Source organism: Nematolebias whitei, chromosome 14 (assembly GCF_014905685.2).
Source record: "Nematolebias whitei isolate Nwh7 chromosome 14, NemWhi1, whole genome shotgun sequence".
In the NCBI taxonomy this organism is placed as follows: domain Eukaryota; kingdom Metazoa; phylum Chordata; class Actinopteri; order Cyprinodontiformes; family Rivulidae; genus Nematolebias; species Nematolebias whitei.
The window spans coordinates 4,568,569-4,582,750 of record NC_056511.1 but is presented as its reverse complement, the minus strand read 5'-3'; the positions used below and the strand labels follow the sequence as shown (position 1 = coordinate 4,582,750).

General features: G+C 40.9%; 1 protein-coding gene across 1 annotated transcript in view; it reads left to right on the top strand.

The window, feature by feature from the left end:
- The window catches only part of LOC119420390 (hexokinase-2-like), a 16,857-nt gene extending 5,420 nt beyond the window's left edge, over positions 1 to 11,437 (top strand). The window contains exons 3-11 of the mRNA XM_037687779.1: positions 4,590 to 4,752; positions 5,661 to 5,803; positions 5,994 to 6,113; positions 6,211 to 6,306; positions 6,436 to 6,535; positions 6,782 to 6,965; positions 8,438 to 8,590; positions 8,697 to 8,930; positions 11,242 to 11,437. Coding sequence (XP_037543707.1) covers positions 4,590 to 4,752; positions 5,661 to 5,803; positions 5,994 to 6,113; positions 6,211 to 6,306; positions 6,436 to 6,535; positions 6,782 to 6,965; positions 8,438 to 8,590; positions 8,697 to 8,930; positions 11,242 to 11,422 — 1,374 coding nt within the window. The 3' untranslated portion in view covers positions 11,423 to 11,437. The remainder of the gene's footprint in view (positions 1 to 4,589; positions 4,753 to 5,660; positions 5,804 to 5,993; positions 6,114 to 6,210; positions 6,307 to 6,435; positions 6,536 to 6,781; positions 6,966 to 8,437; positions 8,591 to 8,696; positions 8,931 to 11,241) is intronic.
- Positions 11,438 to 14,182: the final 2,745 nt, after the last annotated feature.

Below are 14,182 nucleotides of genomic sequence, written 5' to 3'. Positions count from 1 at the left end.
GCAGCTGCTCTTTGCGCAGGTCCATCAGCTGGTGGGAGCTGCAGCTGACGCTCTTCATTCACAGCAACGTCGTGCAGCCGTTGGTGATGAAACAAAAACTAATAAATCTGAAATGGCTCATTTACACGGAGACTTTAATTGGGCACTTGTAATACTTTGGGGGAAAAGTTTTCACATCGTGAATCTGGTTTATTAGTAAATAACTTTATTAATTAAAAGTAATATTTTCAAATGTAAAAATAAACATTTGAGAAATTGACATAAATGAGGATTTAGTATTTGTATAAACTCTTTATACTGGATTTGATTCATCTTGTTGCCTAATAGTTTTTATCGAAGTTTGTACATTTAAACGTTTTGTATTAGTTTATATTTATGATTCTCTAAATAATCAAATGATTGAGGCTGTTTTACTCAATTTTTGGATAAAATCATCCACTGGTTGTTCAATAAAGTTATAAATAGAAGAGAGGAGTGTGTACGTCTAGAAAATGTGAAAAACAAACAAATAAAAATGGAAATAAATGATAGAAACAAGTGAACATGAAACAACACAGGAATTTTGAAACTAATTAGAGCCAGGATACATTGTGTACAGTATAAAAGAAAAATAATTTTATCTAATAAACTTCCACTAAAATCTTTTAGTGTTTTTACTTTATTTGTTCTTACATCTGGTAAAACGTCTCTGAGAGGTATTATGTACTGTACACATGTTATTATTAAACAAACAACAAAACATTTTCTTGTCTCATGTGCAAAAGTTATATCATAGGATGTCGCAGGTTCGCCTCCTTGGCTTTCTGTGTGAAGTTTACACGTTGGGAATGGGGCGTTATGTGTGGGTTTCCCAGTTTCCTCCCACAGTTGGGTTAATCTGTAATCCTAAATTGTCCCTAGATGTGAGTGAATGGTTGTTTGTGTCGTTTGTCTCTGTGAGGGACTGAAGACCTGTCCAGGGTGTCCCCCATCTCTCGCACAAGGACTGCTGGACACGGGCACCTGTGACCCCCGCAACCCTGAAAGGGGACGCGGGTAAAAAAAAAAAAAATGCATAGTTTATAATCACTTTAGGCAGTTGTGGGCACAGTTCTGCTAACACGCTAACAGCTAATAGTGGAACTAATTTTTAATTTAGCGGATTAGCGTTTTTGCTAACTTTAAAAACTGTTACAGGAATTAGCTTCCACTAATTATTAGGTTTGTCAACTTTAAGTCTCCTAACAATATTCTCAAGCTTGTTCCTGTTTGTTGTGGGCGTGTCTCGAAAAGTCCGTTAGGCACCCTATTGGCTGACTACGTGTCCACGTGACGACGTCATTGGTCGACGCATCTTCAGCTGTAAGAAGTGGAAGACGTGACGTAGACTGATGATCATCTTAGCAGTTCAGTGTAAGCAAAGCTAACTTTTTGGTTAGCGGAATAGTACAGCTATATACTAGTAAAGCTGCTCAGGGGGCCACAGGTACTGACAGCCAGCAGCTCAGGGGCCGGACATGGAGCAATTAAAGTCAGTATATAAATACACCAAGTATTACAATGATCTGTTACCTTTTAAATGTGTTTATTTTATTGCATTGAATCATAAATGCAAGAAACAGAATCCAAAACACAAACCTAAACCTGGACCCCCCCCCCAAAAAAAAATTTAAAATTATTATTTTATTTTATTTTATTTTAAATGAAGTCACCCGTGGGCAAAATCACTCATGACCCACCAGATGGATTTGAATGAAACTTTAATAAACGTAATCACTGGATGTACATCAGCTGCTGGTAAATATTTAGAGTCTGTCCACTGACTGTTACAGCCTCAAGTGGAATTCAGTCCGTTTTACAGATAATGAACTGGAATTTGATGTGGTGGTAACCAGTGCTGGAAGTGGGAGTAAAACATATTGTTTATGAATCAGGCCTCGCCTCCTCTGGATATAAAACAGCACAAGATAAAGAGGATAAAACATGAATGAGCAGAATGAGACACGAGCGAACTCGTTTCTGGAAAATCCCTTCAACTCGTGGAGCTGAAAGGAGGAGAGGAGTGAAACGTTCGTCCGGGATCTGATCCAACTCTACGAATACCACACGAGTTTAAACATGTTGAATTTGGAGGATCTGATGATTTATGATCACGCAGATCGTCCATGGAGCAGCCAGAACTAAACAAGAATCGCTTTGGGAAACTTTTGTTCAGCAGAGATACATGCACAAGCCTCACGTGCACTAAAGCAGCTTCATGTTAACCTTGTCCTGAGGTCACGACACGTTAGCAGGACGACTGGGACAAAACAACACCTGAATGTCCCGATGAGACCAAACATTCTTTATGTTCAGAGCTTCTGCTAGATGTTTGTTGTCAGCTGCACCTTCTTCACGGGTCGCCGCAGCAAGCCAGCGTGTCTGAACGATTTGCCAACTTTGCACCAGACGTCCTTCTTGAAGCAATCTGGGCTCGAACCTGCAGCCTCAGGGCCACATGACCGCTGAGCTACCACAGCTCCATCTGCAAGGAGACAATAAATAAATATCACAATTTTTAAAAGTTTTATTTTTCTTTATTTCAACTTTGTTTCCCCTTTTTCTAATTTGTGGTTATAAAAAAACGAGAAACATTCTGAGCAGTAAATCCGTAATCTGTAGAGTTTCAGACCTAACTTGTCTTTTTAAGATACGCAGTAGTTTTTCTCTTGGTGTCACGGTGATCTTCATCCTGCCCTCACCACACGATAAGCTGCCTTTCATTTCTCGTTTCTTATCTTCAGCTCCGAGTTGCCTTCAGCTGTTTGGAAACACGGTGTGCTCAGTAAATCACACAAATCATGAACTTTTTTTTACTTTGCTAGATTCAACAGGAACAAGAAAGATTAGATTTCTTAACTTTCATGCTTGATCCTTAAAAACTCAAACATTTAGATTTTGAAATGATTTTACCTAAAAACGTTTTCTCAAAGTTCAGGCTGTAATAAAGAGGACAGACTTCTACGCATCCTGCAGTGAATCTTCCTGAAGCTAAAGGGTTAAATCTCCAATAAGATTCTATAAAAAAGAAACTGTCCAGATGACCCCACTGAGAATTATTGGATTTGGTACCTGGATGATTGAGCATGAACTTTGTTGCTTTGAACCACTTTGGCTGTGCCTGCCTGGGAGGAGTCGACGGGGGACAGGACGGCCCCCAGAATCCATCTTAGCTCCAGCAAACTGGTTGGTCCACGTAAGGAGTTTACTGCTTGGTGGGGAAACAGTTTACTGGGACTCCTCTGACTGATGAAGCCCTCTGGATAGAGGGTGAAACGTCTCTATAAAAAAGAAACTGTCCAGATGACCCGACTGAGAATTATTGGATTTGGTACCTGGATGATTGAGCATGAACTTTGTTGTCCAATAAGATGTTTTTATTTTTTCTTCTTCTTCTTTCGGCTGCTCCCTTCTTCAGGGGTCACCACATTGAACAAAGACTTGGTGATTCTTTTTATGCTGGATGTCCTTCCTGACACAAGCGCAGACCACCGAGCTACCACAGCCCTCTGTGTGGAGCAGAGAGCTGCTATCTGGAGAGCCCAGGGGAGCGGATTGTGGGGGTTAAGAGCCTTGCTCAAGGGCCCAGTGAGGGGCAAATGAGGGTGGAGGCAGGTGTGGGTGCTTCAGATTTCCCACCCACATTTTTGATGTTGTCATTCCAGGGAGTTGAACCAGTGACCTTCTGAACATGGGCTCACCCTCTCTAGCCTCTGCACCACCGCTCCCCCTCCAATAAGATTGATAAGTCTGAATTTTGTCCATTTTTTAATAAACATAAAAATCAACCAAGTAAAGTTTGTTCTTTTTTAAAATCTTATTTTACTAGTTGTTTTTTTTAATAAGAACTGTGAAGCATTATTTCTCATCAAATGTATATTCCACTTGTCAATCAGTTATCGACTAAAAGTATCAATCAGCCAGGATTTTTCTCTTTGTTGGCTTTTAATCATGTTTTCCAGGTTTTTTAAATTCTGATCTTTTCCTGATGTAAATGGCGTCTCTTCCTCTCAGATTTGCTGTCTGTGTTTATTCATCATTCCTCTGCAGCACATGTGTCAAAGTCAAGGCCCGGGGGCCAAAAGTGGCCCTCGTTGACACCTTGTCTGGCCCCCAACATGTTATTTTAAATGTAAAATACTTTTATCACTTGAATTTTGTTCAGTCGTCTTTGATCATGATGTCAAAAGTGCAACAGCGAACATCAAATGAGACCAATCAAACTCTTTCTGAGGAACCTGCAACCAAGAGAAGATGTTGGTATCTAACTTGAGCTAATGTCGATTCTGAAGCCGGCCCTTAGTTTGAACAAGGTTTTAATTTTGGCCCCCTTTTGTCCGTGGGTTTGACACCCCTGCTCTGCAGGAACTCAACATGTCCTCGAACTCTGAGCTGGAACGTTTGAGCTGCTGCTTGTGAAGCTGCAGACTGTGAGCAAAACGAAACCTGCTTCCTTCTTCAAGCCTCCCAAACGTTTCAGCGTCTGAACCTGGAGAGACAATGACGGGGTTGAGTGTGCGTTTAGTAGATTTTCTGCATGGAAAGATTTCTGCACCTTTGCCTCTGCGCAGGTCGATAAGTACCTGGAGCCCTTCGTACTTTCTGAAGAGAAGCTGAGGGAGATTTCCAAAAGGTTCCTGAAGGATATGAACAAAGGCTTGGGGAAAAAAACACATCACAGGGCGGCCGTCAAGATGCTGCCGACCTTCGTGAGGGAAAAGCCGAACGGGACAGGTACAACCTTTTAGTCCAAAAACACTTAATGTTCATTTTCACCAGAAAAGTCTTTAAAAAAAGAAACTTTGTGCAGAACCTTTGCAGGATGCCGTGCAGACACATGACACAGTCTACGCTCAGAAAAACACCTACATTTTAAATATTCACTGTTTAAGAAGTGTAAAGAGAACCAAAATCAAAATAAATGTTTAAACTGCTGCCAGGGGCTCATTAGGGTCACCACGGTAACCACACACCTGTGTCTCTCACTCCCTGTCAGTGAATGAGAGGCAGACAGAACGGAGATGTAAACTTTGGTGTATCGTAAAACTTAAGGTGGCAGACGTCTCTGGTGGTCACATGTTTATGTTCCTACAGTGATTTCTGAAGGAGATATGACGTTAAAAAGTAAAAAAACATATTTCAATTACGGTTTTAAGGAAAAACCTTTGAGTGAAAACAGAACTGAAGTCATCCAACATGTTTCAGTCAGGTTCATCTGGACAATTTCTTTTTTTGTGCTGAAACATTTCGTCTTCGATCCAGAAGGCTTCATCAGTCAAGGAAACACACAAAACTGATTCTTCCCCCAACAGCTTACTCCAAAGTGGAACAAACCAGTTATGTTGGTTCTAAGATGGTCTCTTTGTCACGCCCCCTCCTCCATTGCCGGCCCTCAATGGAGGGGAAGAATCAGTTTAGTTGTGTGTTTCCTTGACTGATGAAGCCTTCTGGATCGAAGGCGAAATGCTTCAGCACAAAAAAAGAAACTGTCCAGATGACCTGACTGAAAAATGTTGGATTGTATACCTGGATTATTGAGCATGGACTTTGTTGTTAGAACTAAAGTCACTTTTCTTAAAACGTTTGAATAAACTGACACTTTTGAAACCAAACCATCAGCAGCTGTTTGCTTCTCCCTGCAGAGACAGGCGACTTCCTGGCGTTGGACCTGGGCGGGACAAACTTCCGGGTCCTTCATGTTCAAGTGATGGAGCAGAAGGTGCTGAAGATGAACAGTAAAATCTGCCCCATCCCGCAGGAAATCATGACGGGCTCCGGAAAACAGGTAGAACACACGTGTGGAAAACAGCCGTTGTTTTAGAACCACGAGTGATCCCAGGTCTTCCAGAAGCATTCATGTGTATGAAGTTAGAAGTAATCCACTTCCTTTGATGTATTCCTGTGGAGAGTTTAAAGTTGTTGGAGGTGCAGAGTCTCCAGTGTCAGTCCTGAACAACGTCTGTCCGTCTGTGTAGCTGTTCGACCACATCGTCGCCTGCCTGAGCGAATTCATCGACTCCCAAAAGCTGAAAGGAAAAACTCTTCCTCTGGGCTTCACCTTCTCCTTCCCCTGTGAACAAAAGGAAGTCGACAAGGTCTCTATCACAGACGCACAACAGTTTGTGCACATGATCTTCCAGAAGAACTCTGATTGTGCAGCAAATGTGACATTTGTGTCGGGTTTGTGCGCAGAGTGTCCTGATCCGCTGGACTAAAGGCTTCAGCTGCTCCGGGGTGGAGGGGAAGGATGTGGTGAAGCTGCTGAAAAAGGCCATCCAGAGGAGAGGGGTCAGTCAAACACGCTCCGAGATCTGAATGATCATCACTTCAAGCAGTTCAGCCTGTTTAAAAGTTTAAAAGCTTCTTTTTGTGAGTCAGTCAGATGTACAGGACATGACCCTGTCGTTTTGCCTGCAGGACTTTAACATCGGCTCAGTTGTCATGGTGAATGACACGGTGGGTACGATGATGAGCTGCGGCTACCCGGACCAATTCTGTGACATCGGCATCATCATTGGTACGCAATCACAGACAGACACCTCAAATTACAGCAAGCAGACACGAAGCAACCAAAGTGACAAATACATTATTTACTGAAAGGTATAGAACAAGCACATCTGTAGATAAATACCAAAATATTCAAATAAAAAATGAATTAATACTTTGTTGTTTTCTCCAGTTTGCTTTAATAAACTAACAACAGTGCGTGTGGAAATGTGGTTTTAGCTGCTCTGTCTGATGTCGTGCTCCTCCTCCTCTGCAGGGACAGGAACCAACGCCTGCTACATGGAGGACATGAAGAACGTGGAGCGCGTGGAGGGGGAGGACGGAAAGATGTGCATCAACACGGAGTGGGGGGGCTTTGGAGACGACAACTCACTCGATGACATCTGGACCAAATATGACAAGGAGGTGGACGAAGCTTCTATCAATCCTGGAGTCCACACGTAAGCTTGGCAGTCAGTCAAAAAGTCCATGCATGCATCCATCCATCCATCCATCCATCCATCCATCCATCCATCCATCCATCCATCCATTGTCTTACTTGCTTCTGCCTTTTTGGGTCACAGGGGTCACTGGTGATCATGTCCAGCTATCACTGTGCAAGAGGCGGGGGACACCCTGGACAGGTCTCCAGTCCATCTTAGGGACACATAGAGACAAATGAGACAAACAACCATTCACTCTCTCTCTCTCACCTAGGGACAATTCAGAGTTACCAGTCAGCCTAACATGCATGTTTTTGATCTGTGAGAGGAAACTGGAGTAAACCCACGCATGCATGGAGAGAACATGCAAACTCCACCTAGAAAGGTCCCTGGCCGGGATTTGAACCAGCAACCTACTCACTGAGAAGCAACAGCTCTACAAACTGAGCCACCATGCTGTGTTAAAAAGTCCCAAACCCATCCATCCATCCATCCATCCATCCATCTGTTCATCCATCCATCCATCCATCTGTCCATCCATCCATCCATCCATCCGTCCATCCATCCATCCGTCCATCCATCCATCCATCCATCTGTTCATCCATCCATCCATCCATCCATCCATCTGTCCATCCATCCATCCATCCATCCATCTGTCCATCCATCCATCCATCCATCCATCCATCCATCTATCCATCCATCCATCCATCCGTCTGTCCATCCATCCGTCCATCCATTATCTTCAACTTATTTCGAAGTCGGGTTGTGGGGTTAGCAGCAGGGTGGTCCAGACATCTCTTTCCACAGCCTCTTCCAGCTCTTCTGGGAGAACTCCAAGGTGTTCCCAGACCAACCAAGAGACATAGTCTCTCCAGCGTGTCCTGGGTCTTCTCAGGGGTCTCCTCCCAGTTGGACATGCACGAAACACCTCCCTAGGGAGGCGCCATGGGGGCGTCCTTACCAGATGCCTGAACCACCTCAACTGGCTCCTCTCGAGTTCCAGATGCAGAACACAATCATTTTGTTTGTGTAATTTATGAAGACAAGATAATCCAGCATCTGCCTCGTACTTTGCGAGAGTATTTTCCTGCTGCTCTGCATTCACCGCTGCTTGTCGAACAACTTCGAAGTATGGCTTTAAGGCAGACGTCGAGCTGGTTGATCAGTTATCAGACGGTGTCAGTGGCAAATAAAAAGGATTATGGCAGCAGATGTTTGTAAAGTTCCATCTAATATAAAACACTAGATTGTTTCAGGGCGGTACGGTGGCGGAACTAGTAGAGCTGTTGAGCTGGTGTCGCACAATGCTTGCTGGACATGGGCACCAGCGACCCTCGTGACCCAAAATGGAAGAAACGGGTGAAAGATAATGGATGGATGAATTAAAAATTTTTTAAAAAGCTGCTGCATTGAAATGTTTGACCACTAGAGGGCAGAAAAATCCAGAAAATGCTTTTCCAATTCTCTCTTGGTGTTGTGTCATCCTTTAGCTTTGAGAAGATGATCAGCGGCATGTATTTGGGAGACATTATTTGGCTGGTGTTGAAAGAATTAGCGAAGGACAAGCTCCTGTTTGATGGAAATGTGTCTGATGCTCTGACTCGGAGGAAGTTTGAGACAAAATACGCCTCAGATATCGAAAAGTAAGTAACCTCGCATTTCATTTTAGAGTTCTAGGGATTCTAAAACTGTCCATTTTATTATCTGTGCAACTTCTTGTTTGTTTTTCTCTACATGTTTTTCAACCAGGCCAGACAACGGTCTAGAAAATGCCAGTAAAATTCTGACTAAGCTGGGTCTGAAACCTAGTCCGGTGGATCTCCATGTGGTCCGACTTGTCTGTCAGACCATCTGCAAACGTTCTGCTCATCTCTGTGCTGCTGCCCTGGCAACCATCGCCGACCGTATTCGTGAAAACCGAGGGGTGGACATTCTGCGGACCTTCGTAGGGGTCGATGGGACAGTATATAGAATGCATCCCAAGTAAGTAACGAGGAACCAAACCTTCTTATAATCCAAAAAAATTAATCAGTTCTTCTTTGAACTATCTGAGGGTATTTGAAAGTATCAGTCAAGAATGATCTCCAGTAATGAACAGTTTTGACACAGGTCCTATTTGCTGCATCATCCTTTCGGCTTGTCATTAGAGTAATGGAAGACCCAAAACCGGACCAGTTGAGAACCACAGCTCTGGCTGATGTACTGTGTGACAAGGTCTCAGCTAATCATAGACGCATCTTTAATCGTCTAAACATATTGGTTAATGTTTGTCAAACTGCAATATTTATCATTTTTTATTAATTCAACAAAAGAAGTGGAAACAAAATGTGTCTAAAGAAGCAACTTGAAAACTGCTTGAAGGTCAGATAAGGAGATAACATATCAAATAACTCCACTGTCCAGTATTAAACTCAAGACTTTTCTCTGTTTTAAAGTCTTTTTCAACCGTCTTGTACACCCATACTTCTCCTCACCTCTAAACCTCGCTCCATTTGTAACCAATCTCAAAAATCTAATTTATAATTTGTCTTTTTAACTGGTCCTTCTAGGGCAGAGCCACGTTTTTTCAATCATTAACACATAAAGTAAATCTTTACTGTTGTTATTACTGGTGGCTGGCCAGAGATGTTCATCGGATGCTAGCTGACATCCAAGTTGTGTCAACATGCTTTTTTCTTCGTTCAACCTTTATTTATACAGGTTAGTTCCCACTGAGCCTTGAGGACTCATTTACAAGAGAAACCTGCACTAGCTGCTTATGACTGGCCCAAGAATGCTAATTACCAGGTTATAGAACTTAGAAAATCAGTTTCATTTTTGACGAAGGATCAAACTTAAGTTGGTGATGATTAAAAAAAAACGTCCTCGCAGTGGTTAGTCTCTGATTTCAACAGGTCAGTTAACATCCTCTACAGCAGGGGTGCCCAATACGACAATTGCCATCTACTGGTCGATCTCAAAGGTATTCTGGGTAGATCTCATGGCATTAAAAAATAGACATCAGCCGAAGTTGTCTCTTGACTGACAGACAGGGCAGCCCCGTTTACACGACGTGAAACGTTCGTTCATTTACAGACGACATCCTCATCCTCTGAAACTGAAGGTTTCTGAGTCCAGGTCTCAGAGTGGAGGTTTTCAGAGGAACCCCCCACCGAGGTGTGAAGTCCACCAAGTGTGACATGGCACGTGCACTCCAGGCAGCTGCAGTCCAAAGTTTTTCTGCTCTAACAACAGTTATAATAAATAACAACAGTTTTAATAAATAACAACAGTTATAATAAATATCAACAGTTATAATAAATATCAACAGTTATAATAAATATCAACAGTTATAATAAATATAACAACAGTTATAATAAATATAACAACAGTTATAATAAATAACAACAGTTATAATAAATATCAACAGTTATAATAAATAACAACAGTTATAATAAATAACAACAGTTATAATAAATATAACAACAACAGTTATAATAAATAACAACAGTTATAATAAATATCAACAGTTATAATAAATAACAACAGTTATAATAAATATCAACAGTTATAATAAATAACAATTGTTATAATAAATAACAACAGTTATAATAAATATAACAACAACAGTTATAATAAATAACAACAGTTATAATAAACGGCAGAGAGCAGAGTGTTTTTGTGCTGCTCACCCTTTTTCAGCTTGTTGGAACAAAACTAATAAAATCAAGGCTCCTCAGAGACGTTAGTGTGTTCACCAGTTTGGACTAACTGTCATGCAAACGCTGCATGCACGCAGAATGCAGCTGTGCACCATGAAGGTTGCCAGATAAAGTTAAAATGTCTTATTTAACCCCTCCTTTTCTGTGCACATGTTCAACAAATACAACACACACCTCATCTTAGAATATCTTTACTCAGCACATATGACAGTTAAGTTCAAAATACTATAATTTTAAAGCCACAGTACTATAGTTCATAATTTCTTATCTGGCAACCTAACTGACATGGAAACGACAGCGTTTTCATGTAAACCTGCCCAGTTTTTCTTTATTACCCCCAATAAACAGTGAAAAACACTCTGTGTAAACGGGGTCTTATAGCAGGTAGATCACTTTGACCTGGTCAGTTTAAAAGGAGCTGCATGATGAAAAAGTGTGGTCACTCCCAGGCTGAAAACAAAACAACAAAAACTAGTGTACTGTGTTTAATTTGAAAGTAAAATGTTTTATTATCTGTGATTTGTGAAACTATTGTGTGACGTTGCTGCAGCCATGTCAGACCTCCAAACATCTCACTTCCTTTGGTTTTCTAGTTTCAGCACAGAGCTACAGAAAACAGTGGAAACCCTCGCCCCCAAGTGTAAAATCACCTTCCTCATCTCGGAGGACGGCAGTGGGAAGGGCGCTGCCATGGTGACGGCGGTGGCACAGCGGCAGGCTTCGCAGGCCCGACTGTTAGAGGACGGAGACATTGACGACGACGAAGATGATTAACAAGATGTTGGATTTTACACCAGAGAAAAATATTTTAATTTTAAACACAAATTTGAAAAGTCTGATAAATATTGCTGTAATTTTATTTAGGAAATGTTACTATGTTGTCAAATTTAACTCTTTCATTAGTTTATTAGAGCTCAGATACTGCTCATTTTACTTTTTAAAAAAAGTTCTAGTTTGAGTGTTATGTTCTGAGAATTAGTATATATTTATAAGTTATTTTGCACTCTAATTGCTCATTTGATGCAGCTCACTTCCAAGTTTCATGAGCTCGTGAGGGAATCGAACTTCTCTGCACTTAATTTGTCTGCAGCAACGTGAATCTCTCACCGCAGCTGTAAGGAGCACTGCAGAGACTTTTAAGCAACTCATCAACCGAACATGTTTTAGACCAAGTTTGAACTTGTTGCAAACTAAAAACAAACAGAAAAGGAAAGACTTACACTTTTTGTTAGATCTAGTTTTAAACCCATAAAGTTTTCTGTGCAGCCCCATTTACAATTAAAGTTCACAACAAAACTGACTCCAAAGGATTACGTTCCAGATGTTTTTAAAATAAAATTTAAAAAAAATCAAGATGTGTTTTTCATTGTGTGCAGTCATTTTAGCTAATTTTATTATCCAACAACTCTTTGTGTCAAATATCAAGATTTAAACGGAGTCATATTTTGTGTTGAGGTCTAAAAATGTACGTGGCAAAATACGGAAAAATCTTATGAAAATGATTAATGGACAAAAGAAAACCACAACTGTTTTTGATTAAAAAAAATATTGTAAAGAGCTCAAAAGATAATGAAGCGTAAGTGAGGCAGTAAGTGTACGTACCTTTACACATCTGCAAACAGAACTCATCGACTTCAGAACTTGTATTGATAAAGGCTGGGGCGCTATTCATGTGTTTCACACGTAAAACCAGACTTTTATTTTCCTAAATTAACTAAACTGTGGACTCAAATGTCCACACAACCCGTGTCCAGTGTCTTTTTGTCTTCATATCCTGTCTCACTGGATCAAACTGTAGCTGTCTTATTTTTCCTAAAAACAATGAAGTGTGTCCATTACAATCATTTAAATAAAAGTTTAAATAAATTAATAAATTTAAAAATATTAAATTATATATATCTAATATATCCATATCTAATTATTTTAAAATTGAATTTTGTTATATTCAATCAAATGTCTGTCATGGATTTCAGGCAGGTCAGGAACGGACCCATTGGTGCAGGCAGGACTCGGACGCCAGGTCGTGAAATTAAATATACTTTTAATAAGGAAAAATAAACAGCTGACATGGCAGCAAACCTTACAAGACAGGATACCAGGAACACAGGAGATACACCAGACTGTGCACCGACACTGAGCAGGACTCACAGACAGATTTACAAGACTACAAACACCTGGACGAGACACACAGGTGATACAGATCAGGGCAATCAACAGTGAGAGACACTGGAGAGTGCAGATGCAGGGGGACCACCAGAGGGCGCCATCCTTACAATGTCAGATTTGCACCACTTCAGAATATTTCTTTTTAACAAGACATGTTTTTAATACAGTACTCCACTTTTTAAACATCAGCGTTGCATTTCTGTTAGTTAGCAGATTAAATAAAACAAAACTAGACATTTAAAAAATATGTTGACCTACATAAAACAGTAAAAAGTTTTGAATGTATTCTAAAGCAAATATTAGAACTCTTTAAATTAAATTAAATTAAATTAAATTAAATTAAATTAAATTAAATTAAATTAAATTCTGTTTATTTATATAGTGCCAAGTCACAACAGAAGTCATCTCAGGGCACTGAACAGAAACATTCCTAACATTTATCTGAGGAGCAGATAAATAATGATATTAACTTACTTTTTTAAATTACAACCCTATAGCTGAAAAATAAAAATTATTTATTAGGTGCACAGAGAGGCTTCATGAAACTGGTCTGAAGGAAAATAACAACTAGATGTCTGAAACGATCTACATCTGCTCAGACAAGACACTAAAATAACAACTAAACTCTTTTTCTCAAGACAAATGTGTCTTTATACTCGTTTAGGCTAGCAGTCAGTTAATATTAACCAGAATCAAAGGTTATAGATGATGACGTCACAATGACGTCACGTTGACGTCACATGTGCCACAGAACCACTGAGAGCTCCGTGCCGACTCACTCTTTTTTTTAAATCCTTTATTGTTTTCATTATAACTTTTTCCACCTGCATGAACATTTCATTGCACTGTCGACCTTGTGTTAACCTGTACATGACAAATAAACAACGTAACAAGATGTCTGACTCTGTCCTCACCTTTGGCTGCGAAGGTGGTGGGACAGGGGGTTGTGGAGTTTTGGGGACCTTGCTCAAGGGCCCATGGTGGGGCAAATAAGGGTGGAGGCAGATGTGGGTGCTTCACCTTCCCCACCCAAATTTTGTATAAAGGGTAAGGGGGTTCAAACCTGTGACCTCTCAATTGCAGACTCACCTTCTCTAACCTCTGAGCCACCTCTCCCTCAGAGGAAACCATTAGGAAATACCAAAAACAGAAACCATGTTTACTATTTATGCAGTCACCCGTCCCCCCTCCCCCCACCACCCCCACACATTAGCCTAACAGTGGTTTAGTTCAAAGGACACCTGCTTAAAGCAACACAGTGGGGGGCTGCCTGAATAATAACTTCCTGTGAACACGTGTAACAGCACAGTGGTACAGTGGTGAATAACTCCGCCTGACATGCATGAGAACGGTCTCAATGGGAGGGTA